General features: G+C 39.4%; 1 protein-coding gene across 5 annotated transcripts; it reads left to right on the top strand.

The window, feature by feature from the left end:
• Nucleotides 1-8,629: 8,629 nt before the first annotated feature.
• LOC110893993 (2-oxoglutarate-Fe(II) type oxidoreductase hxnY) lies at nt 8,630-26,568 on the top strand. Of its 5 annotated transcripts, XM_035974807.1 has the most exons (12): nt 8,634-8,801; nt 10,756-10,951; nt 11,046-11,144; nt 11,224-11,658; nt 12,641-12,692; nt 12,985-13,106; nt 13,198-13,298; nt 13,386-13,444; nt 13,541-13,597; nt 23,494-23,542; nt 23,644-23,723; nt 23,824-24,201. In XM_035974807.1, the coding sequence occupies exons 5-12, from the start codon at nt 12,667-12,669 to the stop codon at nt 23,906-23,908; spliced, it is 579 nt and encodes a 192-aa protein (XP_035830700.1). In that variant the 5' UTR covers nt 8,634-8,801; nt 10,756-10,951; nt 11,046-11,144; nt 11,224-11,658; nt 12,641-12,666; the 3' UTR covers nt 23,909-24,201. The 5 variants fall into 5 exon arrangements, with proteins under 5 accessions (XP_021996847.1, XP_021996846.1, XP_021996845.1 ...); XM_022141154.2 differs by lacking the exon at nt 11,224-11,658 and having other exon boundaries at nt 8,631-8,801; nt 12,653-12,692; XM_022141153.2 differs by lacking the exon at nt 11,224-11,658 and having other exon boundaries at nt 8,632-8,801.
• Nucleotides 26,569-27,063: the final 495 nt, after the last annotated feature.

Genomic DNA, 27,063 nt, shown 5'->3' on the forward strand with positions numbered 1-27,063 from the left:
AAGAGTTTGATTTATTCCGAGGGTTGAAGAATGAGAGTACGAGAGAAATTATTGAACGTTATTGTAATCTGCTTGCTAATATGAAAAGATTGAGTATTGAGAAGAGTAATGAGGAGTTGATTGAAAAACTTGCTGATGCGTTGCCATATGAGAGTTGGGGCACATACTTGATGATGCTCAGAAACAAGAAAGGTTTTAGCAATCTGACGCTCAGTAAGTTCATCGAAAAGATCGAAGCTCAAGAGATGGAACAACGGAAAGTGATTAGAATGAAAGATTTCGATGGTGAACAAGACATCGGGTTATATTATAAAGCAGGGGTAAATGAGAAATCATCAAATTTATCTCCAAAGATTGTAACCGGTATGAGTACCAAAAGTTTATCAGAAAGTCCATCATCAGGGTCCAACAGCAAAACCAGCTTTACGTCATTTCCATCGTTTGATCCAAACATCTCAGCAACTAAAAATGGGAAAAGATTACAGTGCAACATTGTATTGAATCTTGAAAATGATCAAGATTATTCTGAAGAAATTGCCAAAAACCAAATGTCTTTATTAGGAATGGTTTTGGAATCTTACACTTGTTTTGTTGCAGGTCGTATCGGCAATCCAATGTTAACCAAAGAAGACTACGACCAGATAGATGCTGAAGAGATGGAACTGATGGACGTAAAATGGTGTCTGGCTAGTGTTTTACAGAGAGCTGAGAAATTCAAACAAATCACGGGGAGAGATGATCTTCGTGATGCGAATGTTTCTACTTTAGGTTTTGACAAATCTAAAGTCACTTGTTTTCGGTGCAGGGAAAAAGGACACTTCAAGAGGGAGTGCACAAACCGAGAAGCAAGTGGAGCTCAAAATCCGTTCAACAACAACAACGATTACTATCGCAAAGCCATCTATCACCAAGTTGGTCAATCATCTCAACAACAAAACATCAAGCTCAGACTGCGCATGGAAGAGATGTGGTTGAAGATTCTGGAAAGAGAGCTTGTGTGAGCAGTTATGATTATGGAAAAAGAAGGGATGGTAGTACTTTGATAATTGATCAAGATGATGAGAGGTTACCAGAGAGTTTTAGCTGGGCAAATTTTACTTGGGATGATTACATTCCTGATCAAACCACAGCTTACACTGCATTTACAGCAAAAATTGTAGATGATAGTGATGATACAGAATATTGGGCGAGAAAATACAGAGAAGATATGAAGTTGCTTGCTGAGAGTGATAGCGAAGACGAAAAAGTCAAGAAGGAGAAGAAAAAGAAGAAGATCAAGACGCCGGTGAGTAGTGATGATGAAGAAGTGCCGGTGGTGAAAAGGCAAACTGTGAAAGAAGTGCCTAAGTTTAAAGTTGAAGAACAAGTTGATGCGAAAAAGATTCCGGTGAAGTGTGAAAACTGTGAAGCTGTAAAGAAGCAGAACAGCACTTTGATTTACAACTTGAATAGTTTGAAGGAGTCTTATGATGTGCTGAATAAGACGATGAATCAGTACAATCAAACGAGTGAAGAACAAGCCACAGCAATGAAGACACTTCAGGGAGCTTTTATGACAAAGCAAAAAGTTGTAAACAATTACATTGAGAAATGTGCTACTTTGGAACAAAAGCTTGAGCTGCAAAGAATTGAAACGGAGAGAGTTAATCGTTTATTAAAAAGTTACTCATGTACTTCCTATGTGATTGACAGGATTTATCCTACAGTTGAAAGCATGAAGGTCTGGGAAGAAGATGAGATAACTGAAGAGAAAGCAGCTGAAGTTAGTGTTGATGAAAAACTTGTTGAAAAGAAGAAGAATGACAAGAAGAAAGACACTGAAATGACTTCATCTGGTAAGAAGAAAAGTGTCAGTTATAACAAATGTCCACCTCCGCTGGAAAATGGATATTTGCCTAGACATCCTAACGATGAAAGAGTCAAAAAGGCCACAAATCTACAGTGGGAGTCTGAGTCGTCGGTCAATCTTCCTGATAATATTGATGTTGTGTTTACACCGTCTGACACTGATCAACAGTCTCAATTGATGAAGAAAGTCGTGGATCATGTGTTAGATAGTGATGACAGTGAAGAGTCAAAGTCGGAGTCCGCGTCAGAGTCAAAATCTGAGTCAAAAACTCCGGGGCAAACAGAAAAACAGGGAAAATTAGTTTATGATAGAAAATTCTTGTTATCAAAGTCTAATTTGGATGATGGGTTGTTTAAAGTTGCTTATACTTTGAATAATTCGGACAAATTATATTCTGATGAGGAATTTCCAATAAGAGGTGTTAAAACTGAATTGATAAACAAGGTTTTCTTACTTACAGAAATTAATATTTCTGAAATAAAAGGCTTATGTCTTAATGAAAAACCAAAATTTTACACCTCAAGAGTACAACAAAGGTTAAACAAGAAAAAAAATTACAGTTCTGGTTCAGGTTTCCAAAAGAAATCAAACCATAATGGTAATTTCAAAAAGAAAGGTTTTAGGGTTTATTCCTACAGAAAAACAGAAAAATGAAAAATATGTTCGTGATTTTAAATCCAAAATGTCATTTGTTTCAGGTATATCAACTGATGAAGAAGAAAAGACAAGTTTCTGGAGGGAAACAAACAGTGAATTTCTGAAAAAGAAACAAGCTGAGTTGAGGAAGGTAGCTGAACAAAAGAAGGACTCGAGAACCTGTTTCAAGTGCAACAACGTTGGACACATCGCCAAAGATTGTTCTCAGGCGATACAATCAAAACATGGAGTTTTTCGCAAAATCTCAGAAAAGGTGTTTGCGTTCGAATCATCACTGGATAGAACTAAATTGTTTAAAAATTCTATTTTTGAAGAGGGTGAGAGTTCGAACAAGTTTTACAAAAAGAATGTAAAATCTGATAAACAAAAATGGGTTGTGAAGAAGGGTGGTGAAAGCTCTAGCAATGATTCTGATAGGTTGAAATCAGAGGAGCTATCTTCAGGCGATGAAACTAATTCCACAAAGTCAGTTGAGCCACAAGTTGTTTCAAAATGTGAAGCTGATGTACAAGTTGAAAAATCAGTTCCAATTGTTAATGATGAGGAGTTTCCATTACTTAGGGCTGAGAATTATAAAAAGAAAATTGGTAAAGTTGAAATTTCTAACCAATTTTATCATGATGAACAGGAATTTGATGCTGAGAAGGTCTTTAACCCCAAGGTAAAACACATCTTTAGCAAGATGATTGATCAAAAAGTCAAAGGGGTTAAGGAATTTTATGAGAAGAAAACAACGAAAGAAAAGGTTGAACCATCCCTGGTTTGTGACTGGGATGGTACATATTATGAACAGTAAGTCTCAGGACTTGCCGGAGCTCCCAGGTTGGTAAGCGTGGAGCATGAATCGGCATCTTTCTTGAATTTTATTCGGTAACGTCAATCATACAAACGGTAAAGAGGTTTGTTTATGTTTGTTGGTTATAATTACAAGTGGTTAGATGATTTGATTGCATATGGTAAATCAAGGACATTAATTTGTACTTGTATTTTCCTACATCTGGTTGGAAGACAAGATGATGAACCACATCCCCGAACATTTGTTTGATAAACCTACAATTGGTAAAATCAATCAAACTTATTTTCCGGAAAAACCATTTTGATTAAAACAAACTTAAGTGTTTTGAAATCTAAATGGGAAAATAGTTTGTTGATAGGGGGAGTTCTGATTGTTTATGCCTAGTGAATGGCGATTTGAGGTGATTCGATATCAGTTGTCATGTTCTGTACAGTTTGTTTTCAATTTTCATTAGATGTATTTGAATTTTAGGGGGAGTAAGAATTTTTAGAAAATCCAAAAACATCAGAAAATTTGAAAAAGACAAAAAACATGATAAAACTAAAAAAATGAGTTTTTGTTGCATAAAAGAGGAAATGATAGTACATCAGTGGACTATCACAACACGCTAAAAAATTGGAAAGTCAAAATATGATAAACGATCTTACTGCGGATGTGTCAGTAGATTTTCGCACATTTAGTAAATTGAAACGAGATATAAACCTAAATCAAACTTGCTTGATTCGTGGGTAACTATTCTTGGATATATGGGTAACCCCCGAAATCTTGTTTGAAAGGTCCCGTATTCTGAGATACTAGGTCTTTATACTCAGTGATATCTGGGGTATTATCCCGGGACTTCTGCTGTATGGAAGTACTGACCTAGTCCCCGGATAATACTTTTCGCAAAATGCTTGAAATATAGCATCGCCCTCAGCAAATCGATGAAACAATAAAATTGATAGTCATTGCTGTTGTAAAAAAGATCCTCTAAAGGGGACCCACCAAAAGTCGAGCCGTCATCTCTCTGCTGAACGGAAGTTCTGACCTGAGCTCTCACGGTTTCGCATCTACCCCTTTACAGATATCATCTGTGGTATACTCACCTATAAGACTGAATATTTGGGATCTGGATACAGGAGTATATTCAAGTGGAGTGATACACAATTAAGTTTAATTCTCTAAAACATTAATATCGTATCTCGAATCAATTGAAGTCTGTGTGAAAATTTAAGTGGACAAACATACTGACAATCTAGGTAAATTGTTTATAACTAAGTATGTTTAAAGTTTAACGGTGTTAGTGATATGTCTCAAAACTGATATGATCCTCTTGCACGAGCTCACAAAAATATTGTCTGTAAATATTTTCTGTTATTGCATTTCAAGTTTCTTTATTTCAAAATCCAAAAAGATTTTCAGTGTGTTTTAGCATAAGTTTTTTTTTTTAAAAAGTCAAAAAGATTTTCGACAACTGATGTTGAATAGCTGATTTTCAAAATTCCGAGTGCTAAACATGATGAGCAATATTTGAGGGGGAGTGTTTGTGTGAAATTAAATGTTTTCATAATCCATCCTTTCAAGTGGTTCATCAAAATCTGTGTTTGTTTTGAAGGAGAGTCTGAATTGGTGCAGGGTTATATGTTTGAAATATATATATGAAAGAAATTTACTTTGAGGTAGAGCTTATGCAGGATAAGATGAGAAACTGTTAGACGGAAAGACAGACAACGATCCTGAAGATGTTACTGAAGAACAAAGGAATACCAGTAAATCGAGAGGGGGAGTCTGAAGTTAGAGAGAGAGAAGCCCAAAGACTGATCAAGACTGAAGATGTGGAGATACAGCATTGTTGTGACTCGATAGTCGACTCCATCAACATCTGAGGGGGAGTCTGTTGGTGCACTACATCTGCTGTTTACGTCTTGTATCGAGTCATAGTCTTAGAATGTTAGTTCTGGGCACGAAATTCGAGAAATAGTGAAATTGTATAGGTTTAGAATGATAGGTTCGCTCATATGGCCCATTATGTCTTAGGGTCGCTCGAACGGACGAAAATGTATGGATCGCTCGAATGGTATCATGCTGGTTCGCTCGAGTGGCAATTGGCTGGTCCGCTCGAGTGGTTCGCTTATTGGGCCTGTCCAATAAGCGAACCCAAAGGCCTATATATAGCCTATGAGCGATTTCATTTGTAATGTATGTAGAATCTCGTACCGAAGTGCTGCCGGTGTGAGAACTGGTTGTAATTGCTGTCAAATTAATACAGAAAGAGTTTAAAGTGAATTGCAAGCTATTCCTACGTTGATTACTTGTTTTCCGCACCTGTAATTGACGAAAACGCCTCTGATCGACTCATTTAGGTCGCGAAACGATCCTACAATTTGGAAACCACTGTTGGGCAACAACAGATCTTATACAACAATAGTAAGTTAGCAGTCCTTTCAACAGACTTTTAATATAAAGGAATAAATTGATATTAAATATCAGCAGCCATTTAATGCAAAACATTTAAAAAATAAATTTTCAATAGTAAATATCAAGAAACTGAAAGGACAAATTTTAAACCTCTGCCCAAAAAAAAATATAAAAAAAAACCCTCTTCATTTAAAGACCAACAATAATCTACATGGTAAACAAAGGCAACTACCACTTCATCAGACACAAATGTTGTAAACAGTGGTAAATCAACAGTTGAGCAATAACAGATGTTCAAAACTGTTGAGGAGTGGTAAATCAACAGCAGTAAAAAACCTCTTCATTTAAAGACGTTGAGCAATAACAGATGTTCATAACTTCTACTGTGTTAATCATTGACAATTCTTTGGAAACTGCTGTTGGGAATAACAGATGTTCGCATCAGTAGCAACTCAACAGTCGTTACACAAAAACAGGAATTGTTGAGCAATAACAGTCGAGCAATAACAGATGTTCAGAACTGTTGAGCAGTGGTAAATCAACAGCAGTAAAAAACCTCTTCATTTAAAGACGTTGAGCAATAACAGATGTTCAGAACTTCTATTGTGTTAATCATTGACAATTCTTTGGAAACTGCTGTTGGGAATAACAGATGTTCGCATCAGTAGCAACTCAACAGTCGTTACACAAAAACAGGAATTGTTGAGCAATAACAGTCGAGCAATAACAGATGTTCAGAACTGTTGAGCAGTGGTAAATCAACAGCAGTAAAAAATCTCTTCATTTAAAGACGTTGAGCAATAACAGATGTTCAGAACTTCTATTGTGTTAATCATTGACAATTCTTTGGAAACTGCTGTTGAGAATAACAGATGTTCGCACCAGTAGCAACTCAACAGTCGTTTTAAGAATGTTCAGAACTTCTATTGGGTTCATGGTTGACAATCTTTTTCCTTTTTTTCCTCTTCCTTTTTATATCCATTGAGTTTATTTTACAATATTTTTTTCCTTTAGAAACCGCTGTTGCGAATAACAGATGTTGGCAACAGTAGCAACCCAACAGTCCTTACAAAAATAGAAATTATGAGAACAGACAATACCTTTAAATAGTGGATGCATCTTTTGCCAAACAGATGCTGGCAACAATAGCAACTCAACATTTACAATAGCAGGTATCAACACTAACAACTGTTGAGGATCAAGAACTGAACAACGAAATTTATTATTCTTCAGCTCTTGAACAGTAGCCCTATCCTCATATACTTGATCCTCAACTTGCTTGATAAACCGAAAGAACAAAAATAAAATTACAAAAAAACAGATTCTCATAAGTACCATTAACTTGTATATTTCTTCAAGTGTCACATGTAAAAGAAGGATATAATAATCGCTGTTGTGAATAACAGATGTTGGCAACAGTAGCAACCAACAGTCCTTACAAAAAACAGAAATTATGAGAACAGACAATACCTTTAAACAGTGGATGCATCTTTTGCCAAACAGATGCTGGCAATAATAGCAACTCAACATTTACAATAGCAGGTATCAACACTAACAACTGTTGATGCTCAAATCAGTAAAAATAAAATTTACATATTACATATGACGATAGATCAACAATTACATTAAGAACTGAACAACGAAATTTATTAATCTTCAGCTCTTGAACAATAGCCTTATCCTCATATACTTGATCCTCAACTTGTATATTTCTTCAACTCTAATGTAAAAGAAGGATATATTGGTAGTAAAACGTATTGAAAAAGCTTCTGCACTGTTTTTGAATTCAGAAGTGCAGAAAGACATCACCAAAACACTTCTTCAGCTCTTCAGCTCTTGAACAGTAGCCCTATCCTCATATACTTGATCCTCAACTTGCTTGATAAACCGAAAGAACTAAAATAAAATTACAAAAAAACAGATTCTCATAAGTACCATTAACTTGTATATTTCTTCAAGTATCACATGTAAAAGAAGGATATAATAATCGTAGTAAAAAGTTAAATATCAATAAACCGAAAGAACAAAAATAAAATTACAAAAAAATAGATTCTCATAATTACCATTAACTTCTTCATTTATCATAAAGAAGTACTCCACTTTCTGCACTTCAAACTTCAAAAACAGTGCAGAAGAACTCCCCACTGCTCGCTCGAAAAAAAAAAGCTGAAATATATCAACACCTTAAAATAAATATTATCAACATATATCAACAGTTTAAAAGAATCCACAAACCTAAAATAACCCGCAAAGCCAAGGTCAAAGGTGAGTGTGTGAAACAGAGCTTCCATGAAACAACGATGTTGGAACAATGATATTGGAACAAAGAACTGTATATGAAAATTAACCGGCTCAATCCTGAGAGATATGATCGCAAATATAAAGGAGAGAGATAAATTGAAATTTTAATGTGGAGCCAAATTCATATGTAGATATGAGCGAGAGAGATTTGAATGTGGAGCCAGATAATTATATCTTATTTATAGGATTAGAATAGAATATATATGGTTTGAATTTTGAAATTTGAATCTGGAGCAAGAATTTTGAATTTTGATTAGAGTATATAGGATTAGAATATATATCTGGAGCCATAATTTTAAATTTTGAATCTAGAGCCATAATTTTGAATCATCAGTGGTAATTTTGAATCATCAAAGGTTTGAAAAGGTTTCGAGATGGGCAGTGGTTTGATGGCAATGGTTTGATGGACAGACCTTTGAAAAGGTGAAAGTGGGCCAACTTTGAATTTTAAAGTCTTTATATATTAGCCTTTATGATGTAATAATGACATAAAAAAAACCTTGTTGGACATGCTCTCACGCTGACATATCAGCTTTTCTTATTAGGTGTGTATTGGGTTAAGTAATTAATTAATTAATTATAAAATAGAATTAGAAGGGGTGTAAATAGAGAATTGCACCGCGGCTCTTTGTTGTACAGGGATATGGAGTTATCCATTCACATAAAATTCATAAAATCAAAGAAGAATACGGTGTTTCCCAGATTCCTAATTCAAGTGATCCAATGGAGGATTCTTCAAAACTCAACTCAATTGATCTCTCCTCCGCAGATATCACTACCTCTCTATCCTTACTCAAACAGGTCTTCCCCCCCTCTCTCTCTATATATATGTGTATCTATGTAAATGTAATAATTGTAATAAGGGTAAAGATTGTTAAAATACAATTTTATTCTATCTGTCCTGAAGTTAACAAGAATATTTACGGTACCTAGACATAACCTATATACAAATTAGTTTAATGTTTTTTTATGGACATCATACACAGGAATGGCAAGGGTAGGTACCCAGTTGTAATTCTTTGTCCCATACCCAGCCTGTTATCCGTCGGGTAATCACCCTTCGGGTATCGGGTATATCAGCTAATTTGTTAAGAATACCATTTAGACTCCTATGTGCATTTTTTACTAATGTTTATATAATTTACTATTTTAGTAACTACAAAAAGAAAATATGACCAATAACATTCATACATATCATATTCAAATACATATTTGAAACGTATATCTACATAATTATAATTAACTAATTAAGGTACTACTACTTTGGAACACATAATGTTGGTTCAAGTATTTTGCATTTAGTCGAACACTATACATGAAAAATACAGTAGCATTAATCGGGACCCAAGTAATCTCCCTATCAACTTAATATGTATTTAGAAAATCCCAAAACTAACACACATTTTTAACCCGCATAGAAATAACATGACTAAAACAAATCTTGAATTTGTATGTTACAGTCTTGAAGACAAACAACAGAGCAAAATTTATGAATAATGAATAAGTGTATGTACTAAAGTTTATATAAATAGTAAATTAAGTTTAAGTTAATATACTTTTCGGGTAAACGGGCCGGGTATCACTAAATCCCGTACCCGTAGTCCCCCCACTTGTGGCCTAGTGGTAGGAGGCTTGGGTTCTCCAATGGAGATTCAAGTTCAATTCTCACTTGTGTCATATTGGGGTAGATATAGGCAATGAAGGATTTGGACCAGACCTTGTGTGAGGTTGTCAGTTCGATTCCCGAGTCCAATCGGGTTTTTGTCCCACCGTGTGTTATGCCAGAGAGTTCTGCTCTTGTGGTGGACAACGACTGTCAAGTGGCAGCCGGCGGTATGGTTTCCCGGAGGAACGCCCAAGAAAAGCCAAACTTTGAAGCCAGCGTGGGCCTGGTTAAGACAACATAGCCTGGCCAAAGTGGGGCAATACGGGGCTCTGCGATTTGGAGAGTGTGGTAACTTTATACATGAAGTTCACCGTTGAAAAAAAAAATCCCATACCCGTACCCAAATTTTTTATATTTTTAATCACATACCCGGCCCATACCCGTCGGACTTCGGGTATACCCGGCCCATATGTTTCGGGTTTTGGGCATACCCATCGGGCTCGGGCTTTTTTGCCATCCCTAATCATAGTTGTCAATAGCGGCTATAGCGATCGGCGTTGGAGTGTCGCTATTTGGGTTATAGTGACCAATAGCGTGAATAGCGACAATTAACATTTTTTTTATGTAAATTGCAATTAGATATAGCTATAAAATAGCTGAATTTATAGGTTTTTGTTAAATATACATGTAAAATAACATATATACCAGGGTATTTTGATATAATATACATATAAAAATTTTTAAAATTCTTTTTCTAGTGTATCGCTATTTATAAAATAGCGGTCGCTATTTGTCGCTATTCACTATGTAGCATATAGGTCCCTTGTCGCTATTCGCTATTAACAACTACGATGTACATAACTTACACGTTAGTATGTAAGAAGTAAACGATTTAGGTTTGTCTTTTTATTGTCGCAATAATTTAGTGTTTTGTAATAAAAATTACATGAATGTCATCCCAGAACCTACTTATCCTGAGGAGGTATATTTTGATTTTGGATTTTGAATGGTTAATTTAAATTGCATGATGATGGAAATACTTGTTAATTGTATTGATCTTGTTCTACAGTTGGATGTAAGTTTTAGGACTTGATGTGTTACATGAACTGATTAATTTGGATGCTAGTTTTAATATTTTGTATCTGTTAGGCATGCATGGATTCTGGTTTCTTCTATGTAACCAATCATGGAATCAGTGAGGAATTTATGGATCAAGTTTTCACCCAAAGCAAGAACTTTTTTGATCTTCCATTGGAGGAGAAAATGAAGCTTCTTAGGAATGAAAAACATCGAGGCTACACGCCTGCTCTTGATGAACTTCTCGATCCCGCCAATCAAATCCATGGTATGGTTTGTTCAGATTCATGTAAAGATTGTCACAACTTTCATACTGATCATGATTCATATGTATATATGCTCATGAAGATTTACTTCTATAGGTGATCACAAGGAGGGATTCTATATAGGTATTGAATTGCCTGAAGATGATCCTCAAGCTCAAAGGCCTTTTTACGGGACAAATTTATGGCCCGACTCAGGTATTAGTCAAATCTTGACAGTGATTAGTAGGGTGTGGATGTGAATTTAGAAAGTGATCTATGTTCTATTGAATATTAGTGAAGATAATCTGCTGTAATAAAACGGATTCTAGAGATGCAGGTCTGACTCTATCTATTTTTTGAACTTGTGAAAAATCAGTTTACAACTTGTTTTGAGTGTTTGACAAATTCTGAGTATTTGCAGTATTATTAGCCTCGCTTGGGGTATGCACATATAATGTATATATGTGTGGATGCTCGAGGGGCAAAAGTGAAAGTGCACTAATTTTAACGTTATTTTACTAATTTCGTGAAAATGACGTTAAAAGAGGGGGATGGTTAATCATGCATCATATGGTGGCGTTGATGGCCGAAAGACAAAAGGGTACATGCATGAATCGGCCTTTTTCCCGATTGTCGAGTGTTATGTGCCTTGTGTCCAAGGCTTGATGCAAAACTACTATCGAGCCGGGGGTCTCACTGGAAGCAACCTTTCTATTCCTACGGGGTAGAGGTAAGGCTGTCTACATCTTACCCTCCTTAGACCCTACCTTAGCTTTGGTATTGATGGGGTTTACTGTGTATGATGATGATGAGTATTTGCGGTAGTAGTCGATAAAATGAGTAAAGAAAAAAACAATTTTGTTAAGAAAGGAGGGCACCATGTAAGGTGAGAGTAAAAGTCTCTCAAATTAACCTTGTGCTTTCGAACGGATGTCTAAGGTTCGAATCCAGCTTCCACTGGTTTCTACCTTAGCCCTTGAAATCCACTTGTCAGCGCAAGCTGCATTTTACCAGGTCTCACTATTGGTGGAGTCGTGAGCGTTTTTCGTTCAGAAGCACTTCTGTAACCTTGGGTGTTCTCAGCGTTATCAAAAAAAAAAATTCGAATTAGGTTAAGAGAATGTGTAAATAGGTAATTTAATGTTACTTGTTTTGTATTCGTTTGTATGAGACAAATATCCAGAATCAATCATTTAACCTCTGAATAATCAAATAATCAGAAGTAGAATTTGCATATTTAAACATCAAAAACTGATTATCAGATAATCATTTTCAAATTGAAAGATCCAAACAACCCTATAAAATTGTATTGATTTCCTACAACATATAAGCTCACTATCATCCACCCCTGTATAAACATATTCTGATTGGTAGCTATGCATTTAATATCAGTGATATATCGGTTATATTGGTCCCTTAGTAAAATGTCGGTGTCAAATATCGGTACCGATATTATCGGCGATATTGACCGATATTTGACCGATATAACCGATATATCACTGAATTATTGGTGTAAAATTGATATATATATATATATATAAATTCTGCATTATATTAAAATTACCGATATCCCACTGATATCTCACCGAGATAGCCTATATTTCAAATATCGGTCCTTGACCGATATCCGATATTTTACCACATTAACTGCATACCGCATTAACTGCATAGATTGGTAGATATGGTAAGCTTTTTGATGGTGGTGGTGACAGATATCTTGCCAGGATGGAGGCAAACTATGGAAAGATATCATCAACAGGCTCTGTAAGTTTTCTTAAGCATACATAACCAATTTTAACTTAGCAACCTACAGGAACCGCATAAATATTTGTACCTGTTGCTATGATGATGATACATTAGGCGGTCATGTAATCACATACATAATCCACCATCTCTCTCTCTCTCATTATATCAGACCAAAACTACATACACGTGCTTATGCGCAGTTCTTACTTAAAGTGGGTTGTGTATTGAACATGCCCTAAGGTATAAACAACCAAGTGAACTTCCATTTGTCTTATATGTGATACTTAATGATTAAATCTGACATTTTCAGGGAGGTTGTTAAAAAAACTGCAAGGCTAATAGCTCTTGCGCTCGATCTGGATGCCAACTTTTTTGAACAACCAGAAATGCTCGGCAATCCTATTGCAATCTTACGCTTGTTGCATTACGAAGGTGAAAATTAAGCCTCAGAACAATAATTCCAGTTTCAACGTTTTCAACATCTTTATGATAAAAGAGATTTTGAAAGATGGTTATGTTGCAGGTCAAGCATCTGATCCTGCAAAGGGAATATATGGAGCTGGTGCACACTCTGATTACGGGTTGATTACTCTCTTGGCAACCGATAGTGTTTCTGGACTCCAAGTATGTAAACTTGATATTATTGAATTATGAACATTATTTCTAGTTTTTGAGAAAAAAAAAATTCATATGTTTTGGTGAATTTTTTAGATATGCAAGGATAAAGACGCGAAGCCTCAAGTGTGGGAATATGTTGAACCGTTAAAAGGGTAAGGCTGTTGAATCTTTACACCATAGAAGATGATGAACAAGGTATTCTTACTTCTTAGATCTTTTACATTTTATGACTTATATGAACATTTCAGAGCGTTTGTGGTCAATCTTGGCGATATGCTTGAACGGTGGAGCAATGGTGTTTTCAGGTATAAGTATTTTCCTGGTTCATGTCATTGTTCTGCATAATTTGTCTTTTAAGACGAGATAGATAATCTCCGGTTTGATAGTTGATGATAGTTCTTTGAATTAAAAAAAAAAAAAGACGTCTATTGCAGAGTACATATTTACATAACTCAAAAATTTATACCTCCAGGAAAAAAAAACATATAATTTAAATTGAAATCCATGCCAGTTTTGACCCTTTAAAGTAATATCTTTGTCACACCCCCAAAATCCACCCTGCGGATAACACCCGCTTTGGGGGCGTGACTGACCAGGATCCAGCCACCAATTATACCGAACACTTAAGTTATTAACAAAAGTAATACTTACTATTCATAAGCTTAGCAAATATTAAGTTCAGAGTTTAAGGTTTTAAGTTCAAAACAGCAATAAGTAGCGGAAGCTTAAGTAAAGAAGTTTAAACATAGTTCATGTTCCAAAATAAGGTAACACCCAGCACAAGGGTGAACAGACACTACACGTTCCCAAGCTGCAAGCTCCTTCGTCACTGGTTACCTGCAAAGCATGCAGTAAGGGGGTCAACAATAATGCTGAGTGAGTTCACTAGTTGGCCAGTTTTATTTACCAAAAACTTTGTTTCACCGGTTTATTTATCCGTTTATACATGCCCTGGGGAGCTACCCCAAAAGTTAGCGACTAAACTGTTTTTCCAATACCGAACACTAGGTAACCGTTGCGTATCCGCAGGATGCCCCGATGTCAATGTTCTATCATCATTGACGGATTTCTGAGTACATTAGTTCACGACCGTCCCAAACCAGGGCACGGTGTGAGGCTGGTAAACACCTAAATAGCGCTATCAACTAATAACCCGTTCGCCTAACCCGGCGACTAATCGGTATTTGTAGTAGGGACTTGAGTGATAGAGTTTTGTTTAGTGCCGTTAGTTGCAATCCGTATAAACAGAAATTAACCAAAAAGGTTTCCCAATACCCGGGAAGGATAAGTGAGTTTTGTTCCCAATAACTAGGGAAGGTATGTAAATGGTATCCCCTTTTACCAGGGGATAGGGTTGTTAGTCTCGTGTCCCAAACCACCGGGACGCATGCTTTTAAGTTGTGAACTCACCTTGGGTTGCTCGGTAGGTTTAGGTTACTTGTCAATCACGTTGGTCACCACGTCCTAACATGGTTACCGGTATAGGTCAGGTTCGGTACATAAGCATTCACGTAAAACACATACAGGTACGTAACATGCATACAAGTAATTAGTCATGGGGTTATTGGGCCGGCCCTAACAGTAACACAGTTAAACAGAACACAGCCACATAGTCCATTTAACAGATAGCCCAAGTTAACACAGAATGGCCCAATAACCAAAATGGACAGCCCACTCGCAACCAGCTGGTCTCGAGTCGCAACCAGGTGGTCTCGGCTTGTCACGCTGTGGTTGCGAGTCGCAACCGTGGTCTCGAGTTGTCACGTTTTGGTTGCGAGTCGCAACGGCGTGGTCTCGAGTCGCAATCTCGTGGTTTCGAGTTGTCCTGCTATGGTTGCGAGTCGCAACCGTGTGGTTTCGAGTCGTAATGCCGTGGTTGCGAGTCGTAATCTGTCACTTTCATACACACGTGATGATGCAGATATGACAGTCCACATTGTACATATAAAATCAGACCCAGATTAGGAAACTACCAATAAGGTTTCACTAACACTTTGCCAAATCTGAATATTAGTAAAGATTAGATCAAACTTTGCCATTTTTAAATCTTCAAACCCACATTCAACAAGTTCATCCTATATTCATATTTTTCTAGGGTTTTCACCATAACAAATCACACATTTATGAACCGAAAAATTACATATTTACAACAAGATTATCATGCAAGGACAAGATCATGCATTTTGTAACTTTAGACATGGTTCGGTTGGCATAATCATTCCTAAATCACTATTCTTTTGGCCATGTAAACATATTATCATGCTTTCATACACAAGGGTTTTCACATATAGTTCAAGTTTCACAAACCATCCTAAAAATCATACATAAAACTACTAATCCAAGCATTCCTTAGTTCATACAACATGCCTAAATCTTAAACACAAAAAAGATAACACTAACCGGTTATGGAAAGGAGGAGCCGAAAACAAAGAGGAGAGAATGAGAGAAGATGAAGTGTCCGAGTGATCCGAGCTTGACCGAGTCCTTGTCCGAGATCCTTGCTTGAACCGAGAATTTGGAAGAGTTTGGATGTTGTTTTGGGGTTTTCTTAGTTGAGAGAAAGTAAGGAGTGTGTGTGTATGTTTTAGTAGCAAATGAGGGAAATGAGGAGATGGTGGGGATTATATACAAGGGGTGTTTTCGGGTTGGGCTTGGGGTTTCGGCCCAAACTGGTTTCGGCTCAACGGCCCACTCGAGACCGAGTGGCCCACTCGCAACCGCCCGGTTGCGAGTCATGGTCTCGGGTCGTGGTTTCGGCTCTCATATATATATATATATACAATACATACATACATCTCATATCATGCACAAAGGTCACGTTTTCATTTAATAATATTTATATACACAAAATATTACAAAGTGTTTGTATGGAAAAACCTCGAGTGTCACATTATCCCCAAGTTTTAAGAACTTTCGTCCCGAAAGTTGAAGCAGCCACTGCCAAGCTAGCGTGTTTTAACGGGGTGTCACATCATCCCCCCGTTGGTTTGGAATTTCGTCCCGAAATTCGGTTGTAGCTTCAGTGCTGGGGTTTTCGTTTGGGAATAACTGGGGATACTTGGACTTCATCTGGTCCTCCCGCTCCCAGGTATACTCTGGGCCGCGCCGTGAGTTCCAACGAACTCGCACAAGGGGTATCTGGCTACGTTTGAGGGTTTTGATCTCTCGATCCGTGATCTCAATCGGTTCCTCAGTAAAGTGTAGTTGTTCATCAATCGTCAGTTCCTTAAAAGGAATCACAAGTGTTTCATCCGACAAACACTTCTTTAGGTTAGATACGTGAAAAACGTTGTGCACTGCACTCAGCTCTGCAGGCAGGTTTAATCTATAAGCTACCTTACCGATTTTCTCGGTAATTTCGAATGGTCCAACATACCGTGGATTCAGCTTGCCTCGTTTACCGAAACGAACCACACCCTTCCAGGGTGAGACTTTAAGTAGAACCCGGTCCCCGACCTGGAATTCTAACGGTTTCCTACGCTTGTCAGCGTAGCTTTTCTGACGGTCACGAGCTGCCGCCATGCGTTGCCTGATCTGTGAAATCTTTTCCGTCGTATCTACCACTAGTTCTGGGCCTGTGAGTTGACTATCACCGACTTCCGCCCAGCAGAGAGGTGATCGGCATTTACGACCGTACAATGCCTCAAAAGGTGCCGCCTGAATGCTAGTGTGATAGCTGTTATTGTAGGAGAATTCTACCAGCGGTAGATGTTTCTCCCAATTCTTTCCAAAATCGATCACACATGCCCTAAGCATGTCTTCCAGGGTTTGGATGGTGCGTTCAGACTGCCCATCCGTTTGCGGGTGATACGCGGTGCTCATATCCAATCGTGAGCCAAAGGATTTGTGCATAGCTTGCCACAACTCGGAAGTAAAACGAGCGTCTCGATCAGAAATAATAGAAGTTGGCACCCCGTGCCTGGAGACTACTTCCTTCAAATAGATTTCTGCTAAGGTAGAAAACTTGTCTGTTTCCTTAATGGCCAGAAAGTGTGCAGACTTAGTCAATCGATCTACTATCACCCAAATAGTATCATTCCCGCGTTGAGATCTAGGTAATCCTGTGACAAAATCCATGGAAATTTGCTCCCATTTCCATTTCGGGATTTCGGGTTGCTGGAGTAAGCCTGCTGGTTTTTGATACTCGACCTTGACTCTTGCGCAGGTCAAACATTTGCCAACGTAGGCTGCTATGTGGGCTTTCATGCCAGGCCACCAGTAAGTGGTTTTTAAGTCGTGATACATCTTATCTGCACCTGGATGTACTGAATAACGGGACTTATGAGCTTCGTCCATCACAAGCTCTCGTAGATCTCCGTAAAGTGGGACCCAAATGCGCCCTGCCACATAGTAGGCGCCGTCTTCTTTCTGTTCTAGTTGCTGTCTCGATCCTCGCAGGGACTCAGCCCTGATGTTTTCCGGTTTCAGAGCTTCAATCTGAGCATTTCGAATCTGGGTAGGGAGACTAGACTGGATGGTAAGTTGTAATGCTCGCACGCGCCTTGGTATAGTGTCCTTCCGGCTGAGGGCATCCGCCACAACATTGGCCTTGCCCGGATGATACTTAATGGCGCATTCATAATCATTCAGAAGTTCGACCCATCGGCGTTGTCGCATGTTTAATTCCTTCTGCTTGAAGATATGCTCGAGGCTCCTGTGATCGGTGTAAATGGTGCACTTGGTACCGTACAGGTAATGTCTCCATATCTTAAGCGCAAATATCACTGCTCCCAGTTCCAAATCATGCGTTGTGTAGTTCCTTTCGTGTGTCTTAAGTTGTCGAGAGGCGTAAGCAATAACTTTCTCGCGTTGCATCAACACGCAACCGAGTCCATGAATAGACGCATCGCAGTACACCACAAAGTCGTCCGTTCCTTCAGGTAACGAGAGAATAGGAGCACTGCAGAGGTTATCCTTAAGCCTCTGAAAAGCAGATTCCTGTGCTTCATTCCACTTGTAGGTGACGCCTTTCTGAGTGAGCGTAGTGAGGGGTTGAGCGATTTTTGAGAATCCTTGAATGAATCTGCGGTAGTAACCTGCCAATCCCAAGAATTGGCGAACTTCAGTCGGAGTTTTAGGGGTAGGCCAATTCTTTATAGAGTCGATCTTAGCTGGGTCGACGTGGATTCCATCCTTGTTAACCACGTGCCCAAGGAAATGGACTTCTCGAAGCCAGAAGTCGCATTTCGAGAACTTGGCATACAGTTGCTCATTGCGGAGGAGTTCGAGGATAAGGCGTAGGTGCTGTTCATGCTCTTCCTGACTTTTCGAGTAGATCAAGATGTCGTCTATAAATACGATCACAAATTTGTCGAGGTAGGGTTTGCATACCCGGTTCATGAGATCCATGAACACCGCAGGGGCGTTGGTCATTCCGAAGGGCATAACGAGGAATTCATAATGACCATAACGAGTTCTGAATGCAGTTTTGGAAATATCTTCATTACGGACCCTTAACTGATGGTAGCCTGATCGCAGGTCAATCTTAGAGTAGTAGCTCGATCCTTGCAGTTGATCAAACAAATCGTCGATTCGCGGGAGAGGGTAACGATTCTTGATGGTAACCTTGTTCAACTCACGATAATCAATGCACATTCGGAACGTGCCATCCTTCTTCTTAACAAAGAGTACCGGTGCTCCCCAGGGTGATGAACTAGGACGGATAAACCCTTTATCCAATAGTTCTTGTAGTTGAGTAGAGAGTTCCTTCAATTCTGCGGGGGCTAGTCGATAAGGTGCACGAGCTATAGGCGCTGCTCCGGGAGCTAGCTCGATTTGGAATTCGACCTGACGATGGGGAGGGAGTCCAGGTAATTCCTCAGGAAATACCTCGGGGTAGTCACGCACTACTGGAAAATCTTCAATCCTCTTTTCCTTTTCCTGCGTGTTGGTGACGAGTGCTAAGATAGCGGTGTGCCCTTTTCGTAGACACTTCTGGGCTTTCAAGAACGAGATAACGCCGGAGATTTCTCCACTTTTGCCACCTTGTACAATGAGGGGTCTGCCAGAACGGCGAGGTATACGAACTGCTTTCTCTTGACAAAGGATCTCAGCGCGATGCTTGGATAACCAATCCATACCGACAACGACGTCGAAGCTTCCAAGAGTAACAGGGAAAAGATCGATACTAAATGTCTGACCAGACAACTCTAGTTTGCAGCCTTTGACAACATGTGAGGCCTCGATGTTTCTACCATTAGCTAACTCGACGATATGAGGAGAACTTAGTAACGAAAGCGGACGCTTAAGCTTCTTACTAATACGTAGGGATACATAACTAGCATCGGCACCGGAATCAAATAACACAGAAACATAACGATCATCGAGTAGGAACTTACCCGCCACGACATTGGGGTCATTCCTTGCTTCACCAGCTCCAATCACGAAAGCCCTTCCTCTAGCACCATTCCCAGCATTGTTGTTCTGATTGTTGTTCCCAGCTCCCTGATTATTGTTGCGGTTCTGATTCAGTTCAGGGCAATCCTTCTTAAAGTGCCCCTCAGCTCCACACTTAAAACATGCCCGGTTGTTTCCCTGCTGCTGTTGCTGTTGGGGTTGTTGCTGATTCTGTCTAGCTGGGAACTGACTTCTACAATCCTTGGCTTCGTGCCCCATCTTGTGGCATCGCTGACACTGGCCCTTGTTACATGCCCCATTATGGTGCTTGTTACACTTGTTGCATTTTGGGTAGCTTCCCCGGTAGCCACCCTGTTGTTGAGTGCCCTTGTTGCTTTCAGTTTTCCTTTGCTGTGCTGGGGCCTGAGTGGGGTTAGCATCCTTGCTTTGACTTCCTTCCCACTTACGCTTACTGTCACTAGAAGTTCCGACAGTGGCACTGATCCTTTTGGGCAACCTGCCCTCTTCCACGGCCTGATCAGTAAGTTTGTGAGCAAGTCGAACGATCGGCTGAATGGTGGTGTGGTTGGCTGAAGTTACATGGCTTCGAATCTCTGGAGCCAAACCTTTGATGTACAGTTCGATCCTTCGGTACATTGGTCGAGACATGTTTGGGCAAAGAGCAGCATAGTCGTTAGACAGCTTGGTGTAAGTTTCAATCTCTGACCCAACCATCTTGAGCTCATAGTACTCATTCTCAAGCTTGTGGATGTCATCCCGATGACAGTATTCATCCTTAATCATATCCTTGAAATCCTCCCATGCGGTAGCATTAGCAGTTTCCAAACCAAACATCTGAATCTGCGCCTTCCACCAAGAAAGTGCGCTTCCTTCAAGCGTAGCTGTAGCAAATTTCACCCAATTTGCAGGAGGACACTCGCAAACAGCAAAGACAGCTTCAATTTTCTCAATCCAATGCAGAAGACCTATGGCACCCTCAGTGCCGTTGAAAGGGAGAGGCTTGCAATCCATGAAAGTTTTGAAAGTGCACACTGGTGGTTGCGCAGGTGCATGCTGACCTATAGGGTGAGCTGCGAAAGCTGCAGCCACTGTGTTGAGCAGGTTAGTGAACTGAGCCTGCGTCATGTTAATGTTTCCTCTTCCGCGTCCACTCATTGTCTTCATAACCAGAAAACACAGTATGAGTGCGATGTCGTAATGTAGCGAGAATGAGATAGAAGAGAGAGGTGTATCTATCTAGTTTAGGCACACTAGTACGTATATCATAACAGGAAACATAAAGCAAACAACAAGTAAACACTGGTCCGAGCTATGAGGTCAAAAGTGTCGAGCCTTGCACTTGGAGTGTAGTGTCGTTGCGTGTCACGGGTTATAGTCTGGTTTTCTCCAAAAAGATTTTCCCCTTTTTAAAACCAAGTTCACTATAACCAATGGCTCTGATACCAATCTGTCACACCCCCAAAATCCACCCTGCGGATAACACCCGCTTTGGGGGCGTGACTGACCAGGATCCAGCCACCAATTATACCGAACACTTAAGTTATTAACAAAAGTAATACTTACTATTCATAAGCTTAGCAAATATTAAGTTCAGAGTTTAAGGTTTTAAGTTCAAAACAACAATAAGTAGCGGAAGCTTAAGTAAAGAAGTTTAAACATAGTTCATGTTCCAAAATAAGGTAACACCCAGCACAAGGGTGAACAGACACTACACGTTCCCAAGCTGCAAGCTCCTTCGTCACTGGTTACCTGCAAAGCATGCAGTAAGGGGGTCAACAATAATGCTGAGTGAGTTCACTAGTTGGCCAGTTTTATTTACCAAAAACTTTGTTTCACCGGTTTATTTATCCGTTTATACATGCCCTGGGGAGCTACCCCAAAAGTTAGCGACTAAACTGTTTTTCCAATACCGAACACTAGGTAACCGTTGCGTATCCGCAGGATGCCCCGATGTCAATGTTCTATCATCATTGACGGATTTCTGAGTACATTAGTTCACGACCGTCCCAAACCAGGGCACGGTGTGAGGCTGGTAAACACCTAAATAGCGCTATCAACTAATAACCCGTTCGCCTAACCCGGCGACTAATCGGTATTTGTAGTAGGGACTTGAGTGATAGAGTTTTGTTTAGTGCCGTTAGTTGCAATCCGTATAAACAGAAATTAACCAAAAAGGTTTCCCAATACCCGGGAAGGATAAGTGAGTTTTGTTCCCAATAACTAGGGAAGGTATGTAAATGGTATCCCCTTTTACCAGGGGATAGGGTTGTTAGTCTCGTGTCCCAAACCACCGGGACGCATGCTTTTAAGTTGTGAACTCACCTTGGGTTGCTCGGTAGGTTTAGGTTACTTGTCAATCACGTTGGTCACCACGTCCTAACATGGTTACCGGTATAGGTCAGGTTCGGTACATAAGCATTCACGTAAAACACATACAGGTACGTAACATGCATACAAGTAATTAGTCATGGGGTTATTGGGCCGGCCCTAACAGTAACACAGTTAAACAGAACACAGCCACATAGTCCATTTAACAGATAGCCCAAGTTAACACAGAATGGCCCAATAACCAAAATGGACAGCCCACTCGCAACCAGCTGGTCTCGAGTCGCAACCAGGTGGTCTCGGCTTGTCACGCTGTGGTTGCGAGTCGCAACCGTGGTCTCGAGTTGTCACGTTTTGGTTGCGAGTCGCAACGGCGTGGTCTCGAGTCGCAATCTCGTGGTTTCGAGTTGTCCTGCTATGGTTGCGAGTCGCAACCGTGTGGTTTCGAGTCGTAATGCCGTGGTTGCGAGTCGTAATCTGTCACTTTCATACACACGTGATGATGCAGATATGACAGTCCACATTGTACATATAAAATCAGACCCAGATTAGGAAACTACCAATAAGGTTTCACTAACACTTTGCCAAATCTGAATATTAGTAAAGATTAGATCAAACTTTGCCATTTTTAAATCTTCAAACCCACATTCAACAAGTTCATCCTATATTCATATTTTTCTAGGGTTTTCACCATAACAAATCACACATTTATGAACCGAAAAATTACATATTTACAACAAGATTATCATGCAAGGACAAGATCATGCATTTTGTAACTTTAGACATGGTTCGGTTGGCATAATCATTCCTAAATCACTATTCTTTTGGCCATGTAAACATATTATCATGCTTTCATACACAAGGGTTTTCACATATAGTTCAAGTTTCACAAACCATCCTAAAAATCATACATAAAACTACTAATCCAAGCATTCCTTAGTTCATACAACATGCCTAAATCTTAAACACAAAAAAGATAACACTAACCGGTTATGGAAAGGAGGAGCCGAAAACAAAGAGGAGAGAATGAGAGAAGATGAAGTGTCCGAGTGATCCGAGCTTGACCGAGTCCTTGTCCGAGATCCTTGCTTGAACCGAGAATTTGGAAGAGTTTGGATGTTGTTTTGGGGTTTTCTTAGTTGAGAGAAAGTAAGGAGTGTGTGTGTATGTTTTAGTAGCAAATGAGGGAAATGAGGAGATGGTGGGGATTATATACAAGGGGTGTTTTCGGGTTGGGCTTGGGGTTTCGGCCCAAACTGGTTTCGGCTCAACGGCCCACTCGAGACCGAGTGGCCCACTCGCAACCGCCCGGTTGCGAGTCATGGTCTCGGGTCGTGGTTTCGGCTCTCATATATATATATATATATACAATACATACATACATCTCATATCATGCACAAAGGTCACGTTTTCATTTAATAATATTTATATACACAAAATATTACAAAGTGTTTGTATGGAAAAACCTCGAGTGTCACAATCTTTGACTCAAAAAGTCAAATGGATTTTGGTTTTACAGGTCAACATTGCATAGAGTGTTGTTGGGCAACGGGGAAGACCGATATTCGGTATGATTTGATATTTTAGATTATTTTTGAACCCCACTGCTTTTTTACAAAATAATACAAAAAAAAAATATATATATATATAAAATGTTTTGTATGAGCAGATTCCTTACTTTGTGCTTCCTGGTCATGATTGTGTGGTTGAGTGTCTACCTACCTGCCAATCAGAACAAAACCCACCCAAGTAAGTATTTGGATCGTACTCGAATCAAAATTTGGATTTGTGGAAACGACAATGTTGTTGCTTATTTTTGTTAACCGGGTTTGGATTCTGATTGTCTCAGATTTCCTCCGATTAGATGTGAAACGTACCTTCTTCAAAAATATCAGAACACGCATGCTGATCTTAGTACATACAACAGATCCTGAATTTGAATGCTGGACATGGAGTTTGATGTAGTTTAAAGTGGGTAGCAACCAAGTTATTTTGACAGCTATCATCTGATATTGTACAACAAAAAGATCAATACATACACTGGCGGACCCAAAAGAATTTCTTACCAGGGTCAGATTTTCTCTATGCTCGAATATCTGTGAGCTCGACATTCGAACATTCGGTTTGGGTCCAAATAATTAGCGATAAGTAGTCGTGGTAATAGCAAAAGCTCAAATGAGGCTGTTGAGATAATTATGATCACGAAAAGGTAAATAATTGTTTAGAACAACTTAAGCACTTAATCGGATTTGGTACTTCTTCGAATAAACTATGGAAGGTGATGAAAAACCTGCAAAATATGCAACCGCTCTAGCAAACATAGGTGAACCGATTAAGGACAAGGATCTTGTCATGCTTACAATTACCGGTCTTCGTGAAGAATATTATGGTCTCAAGTCAAACCTTTTAACACGCACTCCACTGGTCACGTTTGGTGAGCTTCACGGTCTTATTAGTGACCATGATTATATGATTACTTAACTTTTACCAACACAACCAACCAATCCTTAGGCCCTTGCGGCCACGGCCCCAACCCAACAACCACAACCGGACCTACAATCCATTCAAACCCAAATCAATAACCTACAACTCATGGCTACACAACTTGGCAACCAATTAAACACGGCTGCTGCCTCTACCCCACCACAACCGTCGTAGACCTCCTATGCTCCTCGGTCCTCAAAACAATAACCGAGGAGGTCGTGGAAACTCAAGGGGTTCCTACAGGGGTAATTATCGCAACAACACTGCTCGCAACCGTGAAAATGGTAGTTCACGTCAGTCCTCTTGGGCATCTACTCAAAACACCGTGTACGGTCACTGTAACCGTTGCGAGATTGGTCATCTACCATCTCACCCAAATCAGCCTTCTCAACCACGCAACCAGTCTCAAGCCAATTATGCTACTCATTCTGATGCCGGTTCACACCGGAGTTTTAACTGGCTTCCTGACACTGGAGCTAATGATCATGCTGGAGTTCGTGTATATTTCTTGGCTACAGTCCTGTCCACCATGGATCGGTGCCTTGATCTCACAACTAAACGAGTTTATATTGCCCGACATATTTGTTTTAATGAATATGTTTTCCCTTATCACGCCTTACCTAAAGACTCTAACCCACCCCAACTTGACAACCTTAACGTCTCCACTTATCCTATTGACCCTGACCTACCAGAATCTACTCCAACACTTCTGCCCCAGCTGCCACTACCCCAAACACAACTGTCTCAGCAGCTGATACTACCCAAACTGAAACCACCCAACCCACCCAAACTGATACCACCCACACCGAAACCAACCCAGCTACCACCTCAGCCGAAACTCCTCCCAATCCTGCTCCAAGACCTAGTCAAACACATCTTAGGCCTAATCCTAAACCAACAAACCGCTATAATCCTGTTGCTTATATGGCTACCACTTTACCTAACCTACCTATTGTACCTACTTCCTTTACCATTGCCAATGCCTCTAAGGAGTCACGTCATGCCATGGCTGAAGAATTGGAGGCACTTGATAAAAATGGTACTTGGTCATTGGTTCCTCCTGTTAAAAATGCTAATGTGGTTGATTGGTTCCTCTTTTTAGTGATCCATCACGGTCAGGTTGTTGGTAAATAAAGTGTGTCAATTCATATGCATGCACCGACCGAAAATTACTGGGCTGCTGTTAAACATATTTTGCGATATCTTCATGGCACGGCTCAACTTGGCTTACTTTTCCGTCATGACTCTAGCTCTAGACTACATGCCTTTTCGGACTCCTATTGGCATCAAGATGTACAGGCTTACTCAGATTCGGATTGGGCTGGTTGCCCTTTCGATCGCTAATCCACGGGGAGATTTGCTATATATTTGAGATCTAATCTTATTTCATGGATTGCATGGAAACAACGGACCGTATCTCGATCTTCCACGGAGTCAGAATACAAAGCAATTGCTTATACTGTTGCAGAACTAATATCGTTGAAATCTCTTCTTCAAGAGCTTGGAATAGTGAACCGGTCACCTACACTTTGGTGTGACAATCTTGGTGCAACCTATCTTTCTGCAAATCTGATATTCCATGCACGCACTAAACATGTTGAAGTTGATTTTCACTTTGTTTGTGAACAAGTTGCTCAAGGGAAGTTAAATGTCAAGTTCATTGCAACTAATGATCAAATTGCTGATGTCTTTATCAAGCCCTTATCTTCTCAGAGGTTTCAATTACCACGGTCCAAGTTGCAGGTCGTTCCCCGCCCTCAACTTGTAGGAGAATATTAGACTACTAGTCTAGATACAATTAGTTTATAATAGAGGGTATTAGAATGTAACTTAGCCATCTATATAATCTATTGTAATCAACAGTTTATGTATGAGATAATAACATACGATGTTTTGATTTGCTAAACCACACATATGTATTTGCAGTTCTTGAACTATCAATTTTGGGAGACTACTCACACGAGTATCCGATGAAAGGCTTGCATGGGAGACCCACAAATAGAATTAATGATATGTAGTAAATTTGATTGCTCACATGGAATGTATAGACCAAATGTATAAGCATATTGAACGTGATGATGCACATATACAGGTTCATAAAAACTAGATAAGAGTATACCTACATATGTGTATGTATGTCCCTAAACTATAAAATACACTAGTGACAAACACCTACGCACCATATATGTAACACCACGACCCGATTAGGGCTGATGTGTCACACAATACAGTAAAGTAAATTAGAGATAATATTAACGATTTAATTAAAACACTTGCCATCAATTTAATACCAAAATCTTACAGCGGTCTTAAAAGAAAACACCAGTATAAAATTTTCAATCGCTCAAAACATTTATTAAGCTCTTGGTCTTCAAATCGCTACTTTTTACTCTCTTCACACATATCCTCAATTCCAAGTACCTGTTATAAGAATAAGAAGAAACAACAAAGGAAACACGTGTAAGATTAAATATATTACGTATTAATATTTAATCTATAGCCATCTTAATCATTTACATTATAGAGATCAAAATATATTAGAACCTATTATTTAATTAGTTGGTAATTGTTGATGGACCATATTACCCTTAGTAACTAATTAGGT

The sequence above is a fragment of the Helianthus annuus genome, chromosome 6 (genome assembly GCF_002127325.2).
Source record: "Helianthus annuus cultivar XRQ/B chromosome 6, HanXRQr2.0-SUNRISE, whole genome shotgun sequence".
Classification (NCBI taxonomy): Eukaryota; Viridiplantae; Streptophyta; class Magnoliopsida; order Asterales; family Asteraceae; genus Helianthus; species Helianthus annuus.

Bases quoted from the DNA above. Each gene is read 5' to 3' on its own strand.
- LOC110893993 (XM_022141153.2), top strand. From the start codon at position 8,724: ATGGAGGATTCTTCAAAACTCAACTCAATTGATCTCTCCTCCGCAGAT. The intron at 8,802-10,755 runs GTCTTCCCCCCC...TGTATCTGTTAG, and splicing joins CTCTATCCTTACTCAAACAG to GCATGCATGGATTCTGGTTT. The intron at 23,543-23,643 runs GTATGATTTGAT...TTGTATGAGCAG, and splicing joins ACGGGGAAGACCGATATTCG to ATTCCTTACTTTGTGCTTCC.